This window comes from Trachurus trachurus, assembly GCF_905171665.1.
Source record: "Trachurus trachurus genome assembly, chromosome: 11".
Classification (NCBI taxonomy): Eukaryota; Metazoa; Chordata; class Actinopteri; order Carangiformes; family Carangidae; genus Trachurus; species Trachurus trachurus.
This window is the reverse complement of record NC_139904.1, coordinates 494,233-508,150: the sequence shown is the minus strand read 5'-3', so window position 1 is coordinate 508,150 and position 13,918 is coordinate 494,233. Positions and strand designations below refer to the sequence as shown.

At 48.1% G+C, this 13,918-nt stretch overlaps 1 protein-coding gene across 4 annotated transcripts in view; it reads right to left on the bottom strand.

The window, feature by feature from the left end:
• Positions 1-13,412, bottom strand: part of rxrba (retinoid x receptor, beta a) — a 34,782-nt gene extending 21,370 nt beyond the window's left edge. For all 4 annotated transcript variants that reach the window (XM_083982482.1, XM_083982480.1, XM_083982483.1 and 1 more), the window contains exons 1-5: positions 13,327-13,412; positions 12,299-12,436; positions 9,803-10,038; positions 1,997-2,153; positions 886-1,065 (exon numbers count right to left, since the gene is read on the bottom strand). In XM_083982482.1, the coding sequence (XP_083838608.1) occupies positions 886-1,065; positions 1,997-2,153; positions 9,803-10,038; positions 12,299-12,314 (589 nt within the window). In that variant the 5' untranslated portion in view covers positions 12,315-12,436; positions 13,327-13,412. The remainder of the gene's footprint in view (positions 1-885; positions 1,066-1,996; positions 2,154-9,802; positions 10,039-12,298; positions 12,437-13,326) is intronic.
• Positions 13,413-13,918: the final 506 nt, after the last annotated feature.

Below are 13,918 nucleotides of genomic sequence, written 5' to 3'. Positions count from 1 at the left end.
ACGACTTTATTCTCGTAAATTTATGACTTTATTCTCAAAGTCTGTGTTTTTAGTTTTTTTCTCAATGTGGCCCTAATACTCCGTCGTAAGAAACTGATTTTTTATTTACAGATTTATTCAAAAAGAAAACACTGACATATCACAGACTTCTCTATTCAGATACTTTGCTATGGGACTTGAAACTTCACCTCGGGGGCAACGATCATGATTTGATTGGCTATGAGTTGAAGCATACATACATCTGTGTGTATAAAGTGAAATCGCTGCCGTATCGGGGCTAAACCCGAGGCCACGAGGTTGAAGGAACTGAGGTGAACAACCTGAGGGTCAGTCTGGCTGAGCTCCAGAGATCCAGTGTGGAGATACGACACCGCTCATCTGGGCCGAGTGGGAGAAACAAGAGTCGTCTGGTCTGAAGAGAACTAATCTCGCTCTGTGATCTGAAGCACCTGAGCTGAATTTGTGGCAGCAGAGTGTCTGAATACTTCTGTCAGGAGGATATGTCAGTCTGTCTCCGACTGCTGATTGATGAGGGATTCTTTATAACTTAAGCTGCAACAAAACAAAATGAGAAAATGCAATATATTTGTTTTTTTCCTCCACTACCACAGGATAATCTTAAAATCTGATTTGTTCTGGATGACGTATATTATGTCTGCAGAGCGCCGCTGCTGCAGGACTGAATCAATGTGAGCCTTCAGTGTCTGTCCTTAACAAACACACCACAGCTACTGTGTTGGCAATAACCTTTTTAAATCAAGTTAAAGAGCTCAGCTACTCACATGAAATAAATCATAATTTGCGTTAAAGCCTTCAACAATGTGTGGGAAAGCCGTGTTAAATGAGCGGAAGAGGCTGAGGGTGAGTGGTTCACAAGCCGCTCACCTTCTCTCTTCATGCCCATGGCCAGGCACTTCTGGTAGCGGCAGTACTGGCAGCGGTTCCTCTGCCTCTTGTCCACCATACAGTCTTTATTGTCCCGACACGTGTAGGTCAAGTCTTTGCGTACTGTCCTCTTGAAGAAGCCTTTGCAGCCCTCGCAGCTGTAGACGCCGTAGTGTTTACCTGCAGGTTGAGGGAAGAGAAGAGCCAGACGACTAAGACCAGAGCGACGACACATCTCACAACTCTTTACAGTTTATATTAGGGGTGTAACGGTATATGTATTCGTCCCGTGCCGTCACGGTACGGAGGTCACAGTTCGGTGCACACAGTCACACGACGAATACGTCTGAATGAATATAACATTTTTTTTAAAAAGTCGAGTCCTCACTCCAATCTAGGTGGCGGTGATGAGCCTCGAAGCTGCAGCAACCGTCATAACAGACGAAGAAGGGAAGTCCTGAGAGTGTGAAGTTAGAGGAGCTGCTGCCTCATCTATGTCACCGTGGCTTCTCAATGAAACACAACGGCGATGGCGACGGCTCGCGACCGTAGACTGTAAAGCAGCTCGCGACTGGTCCACCGGACAAAGTCGCTGCGTCGCTAGAAACGCATCAAACACGTAGCGCATGTTCACCCCCCCCTCCTCCGCCATCCCACATGTCAATCACTGATGCGGGGAAAAAGACAACTTGTGTGCAACACCTTATCCCGCTGCTTTTAAGCCTCTTGACATGAACACAGACCAGAAACATCACCAAAGCAACTGGCATCTAGTCTAAATTAACTGTGTGAACCAACATTGATGTTAGTTTCTTGGTTTGTTTTGTTTGTAATAGTTGTCAGTTGTCAAGTACAAGTTTTTTTCACCTCTAGAATTAATGAATGGCATGATAACAACCCTAATGCACTTGTTTAATTTTATATTCTATTTTTTTTTTAACTTTTATAACACAAGACAGATTTTAGTTTTACATTCAATAGTGTGTGTTGTACCGAAACCGTACCGAACCGTGACCCCTGAACCGAGGTACGTACCGAACCGTGACTTTTGTACCGTGTATATATATAAAACAACAGGAAAACAGGAGTAGTATCTAAGGTGAGTAGTCACCAGAGGATCTGTCACCACAGATGGCACAAAGGCGTTTCTGGGAGAGCATGGGCCCGCCGGGGCTGTGGGGCGACAGCGGCTTCAAGCCCAGAGGAGGCTTCACGTCGTCAGAGCTGCTCACGGCGTGGAGCCCCGACATGGACACGGTCGAGTTGATCTGAAAGAGCCACAGGAGCAACGGTGAATGACACAATCACACACAACATTTATTTATTTCATACCTACAACATGGAGAACAGCAGGATGAATATTAGATGAGCCTGAAATGAATGGAGGGGGAAAAAAACAAATCACAAAATTAATGCCAACAGTGTATTTATAGCCTGGTGGAAAAGAAAGACGTACAATGAGAACAATCTCATCAACAAGTCTCTAATGAAGGGTGAGATATTGTCTTAAAGATAGTTTATATTTAATTAGAATAATACACTTTATTTAACTTTCATGACATAAACTGCAGCTCAAAGGGCTTTATGTAAAAAATAAACTTTGGTATCAATTCTTAAATTTAGCTTCCACATGAATATATGAAACATTATAAAAACGGTTTATTCAACATTGCATGTTGTTAGAGGAAATTAAATAGATAGTTTGACATTTTGGCAAATTGGCCCATTGCCATAATACCTATAGTTTTAGGAGTAGGGTTGTTCCCTTTAATTGAACATTCAGCATCTACTATTCAGTATTACTTTTGTTGTTTTTTCCATAACGCCCGACAGTTGTTGACAGTGTGCACTCTCTGTTTTGTCCTCATCCTGCAACACCTGCTAATAAAAAACATGGTGGTGCAATGTAATGCAAACGTAGCCACATGGAATCTTTGAGTTTTCCTAACTAACTAAACACATTGTCCTTCTCCTCAGTGTTGCAGAGCCTGAAGCTCATCTCCATTCATTCATTCATTCATTCATTCATTCATTCATTCATACAGACTGGTGTCGTTGCATGTTCATACTAGTGAACCTGAATCCCCTGCTGGTGGGATCGAGCTGGTCCCGACCTCGCTGGGACTCTGAGCAAAGTTCGGCTCAGGCTTCTTCTTACCCGACCCGAGAACCATGTAAACCATTTTCATTAAAAACTATTTATACTCTGGCTGGCTGAATACACTGACCCCCCCCCATGCACGACCTCTGTGGAATCCAATTCAGGGAGCTCCGATGCAGTGACGGGTAGGGGTGGGAGAAAAAATCGATTCACATAAATATCGCAATATCTTTTTTGACGATTTTTAAATCGATTATTTTTTCAAAAATCGATTAAAATTTTTTTTTTTTTTAAATATTGTGCAATGTGCATTTGTTCGCCTTTTTTACATACAGAGAGTACAGGTTTTGAAAAGGGTTTAAGTTCACTTTATAATGGAGTATGTTAAAGCAGAAGTAAGGTGAATGTTTGTGTTCTTTTTCTAACTTCGTTTGGTGTTTCACTATGGGAATCGCCTTGGCATGACCAACTCTACGGAAGCTCCAATGACACAACGTCTGTCTGTGACAGACAGGTCGAGCTGTGCTGGGGCCCCGCCCCCTCACACTACCACAGCCGACCTGCCCCTCCCAACTCATTCTCGCTTTCTTCCCGTGAGGAACGAAACGAAGCTCCCTCAGCTGATCTAGCCGAGCTAGCCTGGATACCCGCTTAACCGTTCTCAGACGACCCGTTAAGGGACTCACGTCGCCGAACGCGGCTCCGGGTTCGGTTTGGATTGGCCGAGTAAGTATTACGGTCTTGTGAGCAGTGTCCGCGTCGCGGCGAGCTGCTTACTTGGCTACCCAGCATTAAGTTACCGGAGTAGCCGACTGTGTTTATTTAGCATTGGGCTAACGCGTCAGGGCGAGCCGCTACCTGGCTATACCGTGTTAGCTCACTGGTGTAGCCGGCTACAGTGCAGCTTAATACCCGCTGACTAACGTGTTACGGCGAGTCAACCGGGTTTTCGCTAGCACCGTTCTTGTAAGCTAGACTGAGTACCGGGAGCTCTGCTAACGTGTTACGACGAGCAAAACTTCACGGTACGCGGTTAGCTTGGGCTAAACCCCCGGGTGGTAACACCGACGGGCTACCGCGTTACGGCGCGCCTTACGGCTGTATACTCACCTACATCTCCCTTTCCAGACACCATGTCTTCGGCCGCGACCCCCGCCAAAGGGTCCGAGCCGAAGGGGAAGGAGGCTGCATCCCGCCTGTGCCCCGCGTCATGCGGAGCGTCCATCTCGGGCCGGGACCCTCATCGCATGTGCATCGCGTGCATGGGCGCTAAACACGCCCAAGCATCGCTGGCTGATCCCCAGTCATGTCCCCACTGTGCGTCAATGCCAGAAAAGGTACTGGAAAGAAGGCTGAGAGTGGCTGTGGCTAGCAACCAGGACCCATGCCTGGCAGGAGCCACCCCACAGACAGCAACCATCACACATCAGCCACCAGCTAAGGACTGGGTGGACATGATGGATGATGAGGCCACAGACTTGCCTCCCTTATTCGAGGACATCCTCGAAGGGGAGCCTGACTGTGAGGACGCAGAGGGCGATGCCAACTCTGACCTCCTCAACATGGACGAAATGGACGATGAGGAGGAGGATTCCACCTTTCCTGTCCAACAGTCCAGACCCCCCAGCGCATCAGATACTGCTCCAGTGGACAGTAGTCTGTATGAGGTCTGCAAACGGGCTGCAGCAAAGCTAGGGGTACAGTGGCCTGCAGCCCAAGATGCCGAGGGGACGGAGAGAGATTTGTATGATGGCAAAAGGCTCCCACCAGCCCATCCACCATCAAAGCAACTCCTGCCACCAGTACCAGCCTGCATGAGGGAAATGACCCGGTACTGGTCCAGCCCATTTAAGAGTAAGCTTCCAACCAAGGGCTACTCTATGCTGGAGATCCATGGCATGGGGGAACTGGGGTTGGCCGAGCCCCCAGTAGTGGAGCCTTCGGTGGCTTTTCACCTCCACCCCAACCAACGCTCTCTCTCAGCCTCCTCTACCACTTCCCTGCCCAGCAAAACGGAGCGTCTCACCGCCTCCGTTTTCCAGAGGATGTACAAGTATGCAGCACAGTCAGTATGCTCCCTGAACGCAGGCACACTGCTGTCTGCATACCAGGCAGAGATCCTGGAAGAGATGGGTCGACAACTGGACTCAGGGGCACCTAACCCGGCCCTCTGGGACGAGATTTGTGTTGTCAACGACCTCATCCTACGCTCCTCACGAGGCGCGGTGCAAGGCTGCGGTCGAGTGATGGGGCTGGCAGTCTCAGGGGAGAGAGCCTTGTGGCTGAATCTCTCAGGCCTGAGCGACGCTCAGAAGGCAGAGGTCATGGACGCGCCATATGACCCCACCAAAGGTCTTTTCGGTCCAGCGCTGGAAAAGATGAGGGAGACCAGCACCCTCAGGAAACAGGAAGGCGAAGCCTTTGATCTCTGTCTTCCACGGAAACCCACCCCTCGTCCCCCTCAGGCTCCAAGAACTGGCTTTGCTGCTGCGGCTGCAGCAGTAAGGGGGAGACAGTGGGGGGGCAGACCACAGAGGCAGGCAGCTGGTCAGCAAGCCAACCAGCAGCCTCAACAGCAGCCTCAGCAGAACCAAAAGCCATGGGGCAAACACTCCTTCGCTGCTGCGGCAGCAAGAGGCCGTCCCCAACACCCCAGGGGTGCAAAGAGGAAGCAGGCGCCCTGACAGCCCCAGCTTCTCCCTCCCCCCTCCCTTCAAGAAAAGAAGGGAGTCAGGGGTGAATCAAATCCCCGCAGTTCAAGAGACTCTGGCAGTTCTGTGTGGTCCAGAGGTCTCTCTGTCTCTCTCCCCTCATGTTCAAGAGGAGGAGAGTCGGGGTCAGAGGTTAACACAGTGTCACCAAGCACTTTCACCTTGTTTAACAAAAATAAATCTCACACCCTCGCAGCCAGGCTCAGAGCCAAGGGCGAGTTGTCTTCCCCAAAACAAAAAGAAAAACAAAATAAAGACAAAACACTGCCATGCCCCCTCAATTCCCACAGGGGGAGCTCACGCTCCTCTGATGGGAGACAGATCCCGCCAGTCACAGCGGGTGACGTCACCACAGTGCGACAACACAAGCACGTTATCTGCCCGGGCGGCAAATTGGCGCGCATGCGCAGTTCATCCATGGGTTTTGTCAACTGTTTCTCGGGGTTACAGACTACAATTCGCTATGAAACCACCCAGATTCAACGGTGTGGTAGTTTCAGTGGCCAGAGGGGATGCGGCTCGAGTTTTACAGGACGAAATAACGTCACTATTAAACAAACAAGCGATCAGAGCCGTCCCGAGCGAGGAAGCTCAACAGGGTTTTTACTCCCGTTACTTCCTCATTCCCAAGACCTCAAGGACGCATATTTTCATATCGCCATTTATCCCGCGCACAGAAAATTTCTCAGGTTTGCGTTTCAGGGCAAAGCCTACGAGTATCAGGCGATTCCCTTCGGGCTGTCACTAGCTCCCAGGGTGTTCAGCAAATGTGTGGAAGCAGCACTGTCTCCGTTACGGAGCAGCGGTATCAGAATATTCTCGTACATAGACGATTATCTGATATGCTCTCCATCGCGGGAACAAGCGGCCAGAGATGCCGCTGCGGTGATAAACCATCTCGGGGATCTCGGGTTCAATATAAACTGGGCGAAGAGCCGAGTGGAGCCCACACAGTGCACAGAATACCTGGGTCTCAACATAAACTCTCTCTCTTTTCGCGTCACGCTATCAGAGGGGAGATTAATGTCCCTAACACAGTGTCTCTCTCTATTCAGGCTGGGGCAAGCCGTGTCATTCAGACTATGCCTACGCCTGCTCGGCCTCATGGCATCAGTGATTTCTGTGGTACATCTGGGGCTACTGATGATGAGGGATTTTCAGCGTTGGGTCGCGGCACTCCGCCTATGCCCACGCCGTCATCTCAGCCGCAGGTTGGTAATAACACCGGCATGTGTGGCGGCTCTCCGACCGTGGAGGGACACAGCAGCCATAGCGGCGGGGATGCCGCTGGGCGCGGTGGCGTCCAGGGTAACCATGACAACGGACGCGTCCCTGTCAGGATGGGGAGCGACCATGTTGGGCAGAACAGTGAATGGGATATGGGATCAGAGCCGGGCTCTGTCTCATATAAATGTTCTGGAGCTTTGGGCAGTGTTTCTAGCATTGAAACATTTCCAGCAATTTCTTCAGGGTCACCACGTCCTAGTGAAGACAGACAATTCCACTGTAGTGGCATACATAAACCGCCAGGGCGGCACTCGGTCACTGCAGCTGCACAGCTTAGCTCGGAAAGTAATCTTATGGAGCAGTACCCGGCTCCTGTCTCTTCGAGCGACACATGTACCGGGCGTTTTGAACAGAGGGGCGGATCTCCTGTCCCGGGGGAATCCCCTGTACGGAGAGTGGAAGCTCCACCCGCAGGTGGTGGAGCAGATTTGGTTCAGATACGGCCAGGCAGCCGTAGATCTGTTCGCCTCGCAAGAAAACGCGCAATGTCCACTGTTTTTCTCCCTGTCGGACGCAAATGCACCTCTGGGTGTGGATGCACTGGCACACCCGTGGCCAGACGTGCTGCTTTATGCGTTTCCACCGCTCAGTCTGATCTCCCCGACTCTGATCAGAGTGAGAGAACAGGGCCTGCAATTAATCATGATAGCGCCACGATGGCCGTCCAAACATTGGATGGCAGAAATAATACAGCTGCTAGGGGGCGAGCCGTGGCCGCTCCCCATACGCAGGGATCTTCTGTCCCAGGCGGGCGGGGAAATCTACCACCCCCACCCAGACCGCATGGCACTCTGGGCTTGGCCCGTGAGAGGTGGAACCTGAGTGCTGCAGGCCTGCCAGCGCAGGTCATTGACACCATTCAGAACGCAAGAGCCTCCTCTACTCGCTCTCTTTACAGTGGTAAATGGCGTGTTTTTGAGGAGTGGTGTGACTTGAAACATATCATCCCTTTTCAGTGTTCAGTGGTGGACCTGCTGTGTTTCCTGCAGGATTTGGTGGACAAAGGAAAGGCTTTTTCCACTGTTAAGGTGTATTTGGCTGCCATTTCGGCTTGTCACGTGGGCTTTGGAGACAAGCCTGTAGGGCAACATCCCTTAGTCTGTCGTTTCATGAAAGGTGCACGACGCAAACTCCCAGTTTCCAGACCCCTGGTTCCCCTGTGGGAGCTGTCAGTGGTGCTGGATGCCCTCTCTCTCCACCCATTTGAACCTATGGAGGTGGCGGAGATGAAGTTTGTTTCACTGAAAACAGCTTTGCTCTTAGCTTTAACTACAGCAAAGAGAGTGAGTGACCTACAGGCGTTATCCATACGGCCGTCCTGTTTACAGTTTGCACCAGGGCTCTCTAAGGTCTGTTTTAGGCCCAACCCAGCCTTCGTGCCTAAGGTGGTTGAGTCAGGTTACAGGTGTCCCACAGTGGAGCTGTTGGCTTTCCACCCACCTCCATTCTCCTCAGCTGAGGAGAAAAAGCTTAACACATTATGCCCCGTCAGGGCGCTCCATGTGTATGTGAGTAGGACAGCCGGTGTCAGGAGAGATGACCAGCTGTTTGTGTCCTGGGCCACTCCCCATAGGGGAAAGCCTTTGTCCCGCCAGAGGTTGTCCCACTGGATAGTGGAAGCCATATCTCTGGCCTATGGATGCAGGGGTTTGCAGCCCCCCCAGGGTTTGAGGGCTCATTCCACTAGAGGCATGGCCACGTCATGGGCCCTGTTTAGGGGAGTCTCAGTACAGGACATTTGTGCGGCGGCGAGCTGGGCTACGCCCCACACTTTCATAAGGTTTTACAGGCTGGATGTCTCAGGGCCATCTGTAGCACAGGCGGTGCTAGAGGCAAACAGACCAGGGTCTGTATAGCAGCCACTGCCGGGCTTTAACATGATTAGAGCTTCGGGAGATTAAAGGCAATTCGGGAGTGGGCTATATCTCCCATAGTGAAACACCGAACGAAGTTAGAAAAAGAACGTAGGGTTACTTAACGTAATCCCTGGTTCTTTGATAACAGAGTGAGGTGTTTCACCATCACATCCCTACTCGCATAGGCACGGAAAGAAACCGGTCTAGAATGAGTTGGGAGGGGCAGGTCGGCTGTGGTAGTGTGAGGGGGCGGGGCCCCAGCACAGCTCGACCTGTCTGTCACAGACAGACGTTGTGTCATTGGAGCTTCCGTAGAGTTGGTCATGCCAAGGCGATTCCCATAGTGAAACACCTCACTCTGTTATCAAAGAACCAGGGATTACGTTAAGTAACCCTACGTTAATCTAAGTCTTAAATAGTTGTATCTTCCGACAGCAATCACTTCTATAGAGTGTTTGGTCTGAAACACGGGTCTGTCAGTCACTCTGCTCTGCTCTGAGCCCAGGAGAAAACTTTCCTTGTATCCTACAACCTTTATCCAATGAGGAGAGAGAACTGCATAAAGGGGCAGTCCTCTCTGTGTGTGCAGCCAAGGGATGCGCCTGAATGTGGTGACGTAGGGACGAGGACCAATAGATCCATGACGAGGGCGGGGGCTGCTAACTCCATCTGCTGACAGGAAGTTAGACAAAACCACCGGATCGCTTACTTCTGATTTAATTTATAGGCTTCTACAGTATTTGTGTGCAGATAAATGTTAAAAATGCAGACTAAAAAAATCGAGAGAATCGGCAATATCGTAGAATCGCAATTTAAATCGAATCGCCATCCAAAAAATTCGTAGAAGAATCGAATCGGGAGAAAAGCATATGGTCCCAGCCCTAGTGACGGGGAACTGTAACTTCTGGTAACTGTATATTTTCCCTGAGTAAAGACCAACAGAGCGGTGGAGCTTTCTCTACCTGCGGGCTGCTGATGGGGCCGTAGCCCACCGAGGGCGTCCCGGGGAGGCAGGGCGAGCCCAGCGAGGAGCTGATGACGGAGAAGGGCGAGCCGATGCTGCTGATGGGGCTGTTGACGCCGGCCGAGGTGATGGGAGGAAGGGAGGTCATGGAGGCTGCGGCCGAGGGAACCAGAGGGGGCGAGCGTTGGCCCGACGGGGGCGACGACACAGACGAACTGTCTGGGCTGCGGGAATCTGAGGAGAGAAAGCAGAAAAAAGACCATAAACAAAATAGCAAATTTTATCTATGTAATGTTATTTAACCGATATAAGACTGAGTTTGAGCCCTTTTTAAAAAAAATATATAATATAATATAAAAATAATGCCGGACAAAAAATAAAATGCCGGACTAAAAAAGCTTAGAAGGGATACCTCACCTCACCCAAAATCAATAATTCACCAATTTTCTACTCACAATCATACCAAGGAAGGGTTGGGAGAACTTTCAGAGTCATCAAAACTCTTTAGGAGTTGCAGGGGGGGTCCAGCTGGCAACGGGTTTTCATATAATGGCGGTGAATAGAGTTCACTTCTGATTGGTCCAAAACACAGACTATGAAACATCCAGATACCTCCATACTGCTCCTCTCTACTGAACCAAGTGTCCTGAAGCCAAGACATGAAGTTGTTGGGAAATTTTTTTATTTAATCTGCGTTTTTATCCTTGTTGTAGCAGCAGCTCCCAGTAGCTGCACGAGATTTGCTGCGAGATGTTCTTTCGTGTTTACATCCATGGTTTTCAAACGATAGGCACTCTAACAACGACGGACGAGCAGTATGGAGGTATCTGGATGTTTCATAGTGTGTGTTTTGGACCAATCAGAAGTGAACTCTATCCGTCGCCATTATATGTAAATCCATTGCAAGCCAGACCCCCCCCTGAACTCCTAAAGAGTTTTGATGACAAGTTCTCCAAACCCTTCCTTGGCATGACGGTGAGGAGATGATTGGTGAATTAGCGATTTTGGGTGAAGTATCCCTTTAAAGGTGAAAATGTAGGATGATTTTATCTAGCAGTTGTAACAAGTGACAAACGCATACACACACACACTGGACAATTATTAACCAAATACCAGCTGTAAAAAATATAGTTATAACAGGCTGGCACAGATAAAATTTGCACAATTTGCACAATTTTTAATGGTTAACAAGAACAATGACATGCTAATAATTACTGATGAGACCAATGACATTCACTGACTGAACACAGTGGAAACACACTGGTTAAAATCCTCACAGTGTAAACAGAGCTCATTTCAGTTCCCAGTACAATTTGCTTTGCTGTTGACATCACAGGGTTTGATCTCTACTGAAACTGCAGCGGACGACTAAAAAACATCTGGCTTTCAGTTTCTACATAAAAATACTATACTTCTCTCATGTTGATTTAAACAATCCCTTCCTTCCAGTGCTTAGGATTTATTATTATCCCAGTTGTTTGGTTAACTCTTTGTTTATGTTGTGGTTTGTATCTAGCTGTGCTTAAGGCTCTGTTCTGGGTTGTTGTCATCTGATCTAATCTATTTCTCTAGCCTCAAACACACGGGGAAGAAATAAGCCAATCATTTTACCCACACAAATCATCTGCTGTGGCCTAACCCTAACCCTGCTTCCACCACCATGTGAATACGTATTATCAACTCAACTAATGCGACTTCTCACGCTTTTAATTACTGAGAAGTGGGGAACATTTATTTTCTTCTATTCTGAAATTCATGTTACGTACGTTCTACGTTCTTTACGTTCAATCTCCGACACAGCACTAAGTAAACTTGTGCACTGACTTCAAGTTGCATAGTGAGAGAGTGCAGAGTCCTGTGTGTGTGGCCAAACAAGTTCGGCATTTCACCCACACTGGTTTGCCATTAATTTCCTTGCATAGTGGTGCAACAGCGAAACTGTCTGTGACATCTCTATTTTCCTTAGAGGACACTAAGAAACTGAAAAACTGTCACAGTGACAAGTCCTTCATGGAGTTTGTGCTTTTATCATGCACAATTTAAATCCATTACAGCACATGCAACTTTACTGTACAACTGGGTATAATGGTTGACATGAGACAAAGATAAAACACTTACATTTCAAAATCTCAACATTATATTTTAAAAAAATCCACTCTGTTTGGTAGGATGGAAATCTGGATAACTGACCCTGATGGATTTATTTCAAATGAGTAGCCTATTTGCTTTGTAAGTCAAGTCAAGGGGGTTATAGGTCAAGTTTACTCACTGAGATTTAAAAGGCTTCAATTTACTGTAATTTCAGTAAAGACTTCAGCTTGTTTATGTTACATCATATTTCATAGGCCTGACTCTGACTCTACAGCAGACATAATCACAAATGTACAACTCCAATATGTAAAGTTAGCAGTTAAATCAGTCACTCACCAGTATTATGTTTTATTTCTAAGCACCACAGCTGTTGAAATTAAACCTGTTAGAGTAGTTTTCTCACCTCTGCTGTCGCCCATGATGGTGGCTGGCTGGCAGCTGCTACACCGTCGGTCTTCCGTCTCTCTCTCAGCCCGCTATCAAACTCTAGACCGCGGACTGAGGCCCGGGCCCGAGTCGTTTTGGGAAACCAAAAACGGGTCTGAAATTCCAGCACAAGAAAAAAAAAAAGAAAAGAAAAAAAGAGAGAGCTGTGAGCAAAGATAATGTAGTGGCACAGTGAATAGCTCTCTGCTGCTAACAATGTTAACACATAACGATAGTAAGTAGACAACACTCAGTTACATTACAAAGCTGAGGGCTTCCTGTCTGGCTGTCAGGAGAAATAAATCTGTAATTGAAAATGCTTTTTTTTTTTTTTTTTTTGGCATTTGATGTTAACGTTATAGCAGTTAGTTTCGTCAGCTGATGCCAGGACTGACTAGCTCTGATTCCTCACGGAGGACAGAAAAATACATGTTTTTAAATTGAATAATTAAGAAACACTACACTAACAAAAAACACCGACTGATCTTTCTTTGGTTGAACGCTGTAATTAAAAAGAAACGTCCCATTCCCAGTGTTTAGATGGAGCCCAGACAGATGGCAACAAACCACCAACGTCTCTGGAAGCTAAGCTAACGTTAGCAACGGCCAGCTAACAGTTGCTAAGCTAAGCTAAGCGTCTTGACTCAACAACCGTAAACTGGGTGTAAAGTCAAACTGTAACTACGCATCTCGACACGATATTAAAAAACGCAAACGGATACGTGTAGTTTTCATTCCGTGGTAATAAATAAATAAATATGAAGCCAAGTCTCGGCTAAGTCTACAGCTAACTGTTAGCCACCTAACCCAACTAACTTAGCTGGCTGGCTAGCAAGCTAGTTAGCCAAGCTAGTTAGCCAAGCTAGTGTGCATCGGAGCAGAGCTACAGAAGCGAAAACAAACCCGTTCAGCGCAGCCCGTTACCCCGCTACCTCAGTCCGCTATTCACACATTAGCTGGTTGTTCTAAATATATATTAAGTGCAAATAAATTCGGGTTACTGACGGTTTAGCGGCACAGCTTCTTCTCATGAAAAGATGTGGCGACTAGGCCCCGTGTATGTGTATGTGTGTATGTGTGTGTGTGTGTGTCTCTCTCCCCCCACTTTGCCTCGTAGTCAACCCTCCCTCCCCCTGCAAGGATGAAAACATGATGATGGTGGAGGATTTGGCTTAGTGCGCTCCAACATTGGCTGCGAATCACTGCGAAACAGTGCAGCTCTGCTCCTGAAGGCAGGAGAAGGAGAAGAGGAGTTGTTGTGTCTCTCTCTGTGTGTGTGTGTGTGTGTGTGTGTGTGTGTGTGTGTGTGTGTGTGTGTGTGTGTGAGAGAGTCTGTGTGTCTCGCCTCACATGTCACTGAGTGTGTGAGTGAGGGAGACACACACATCCAGTGCAAGAGGTCAAGAGGTCAAGACGAGTTCAGCTCAGTGTGTCAGGTCGCTGCAGAGGTTATTGGAGGACACCAAGCTGCTGCAGCGGGAAATAAAGCAGCTTTTACTGTCTCATATGTGACCTCTTTGTCTTTTATGTTGAAATTAATTAACAATGTATTATTTATTTTTCATTTTCTTCCAGGAGCAGCAGTGCAGACTGTCTG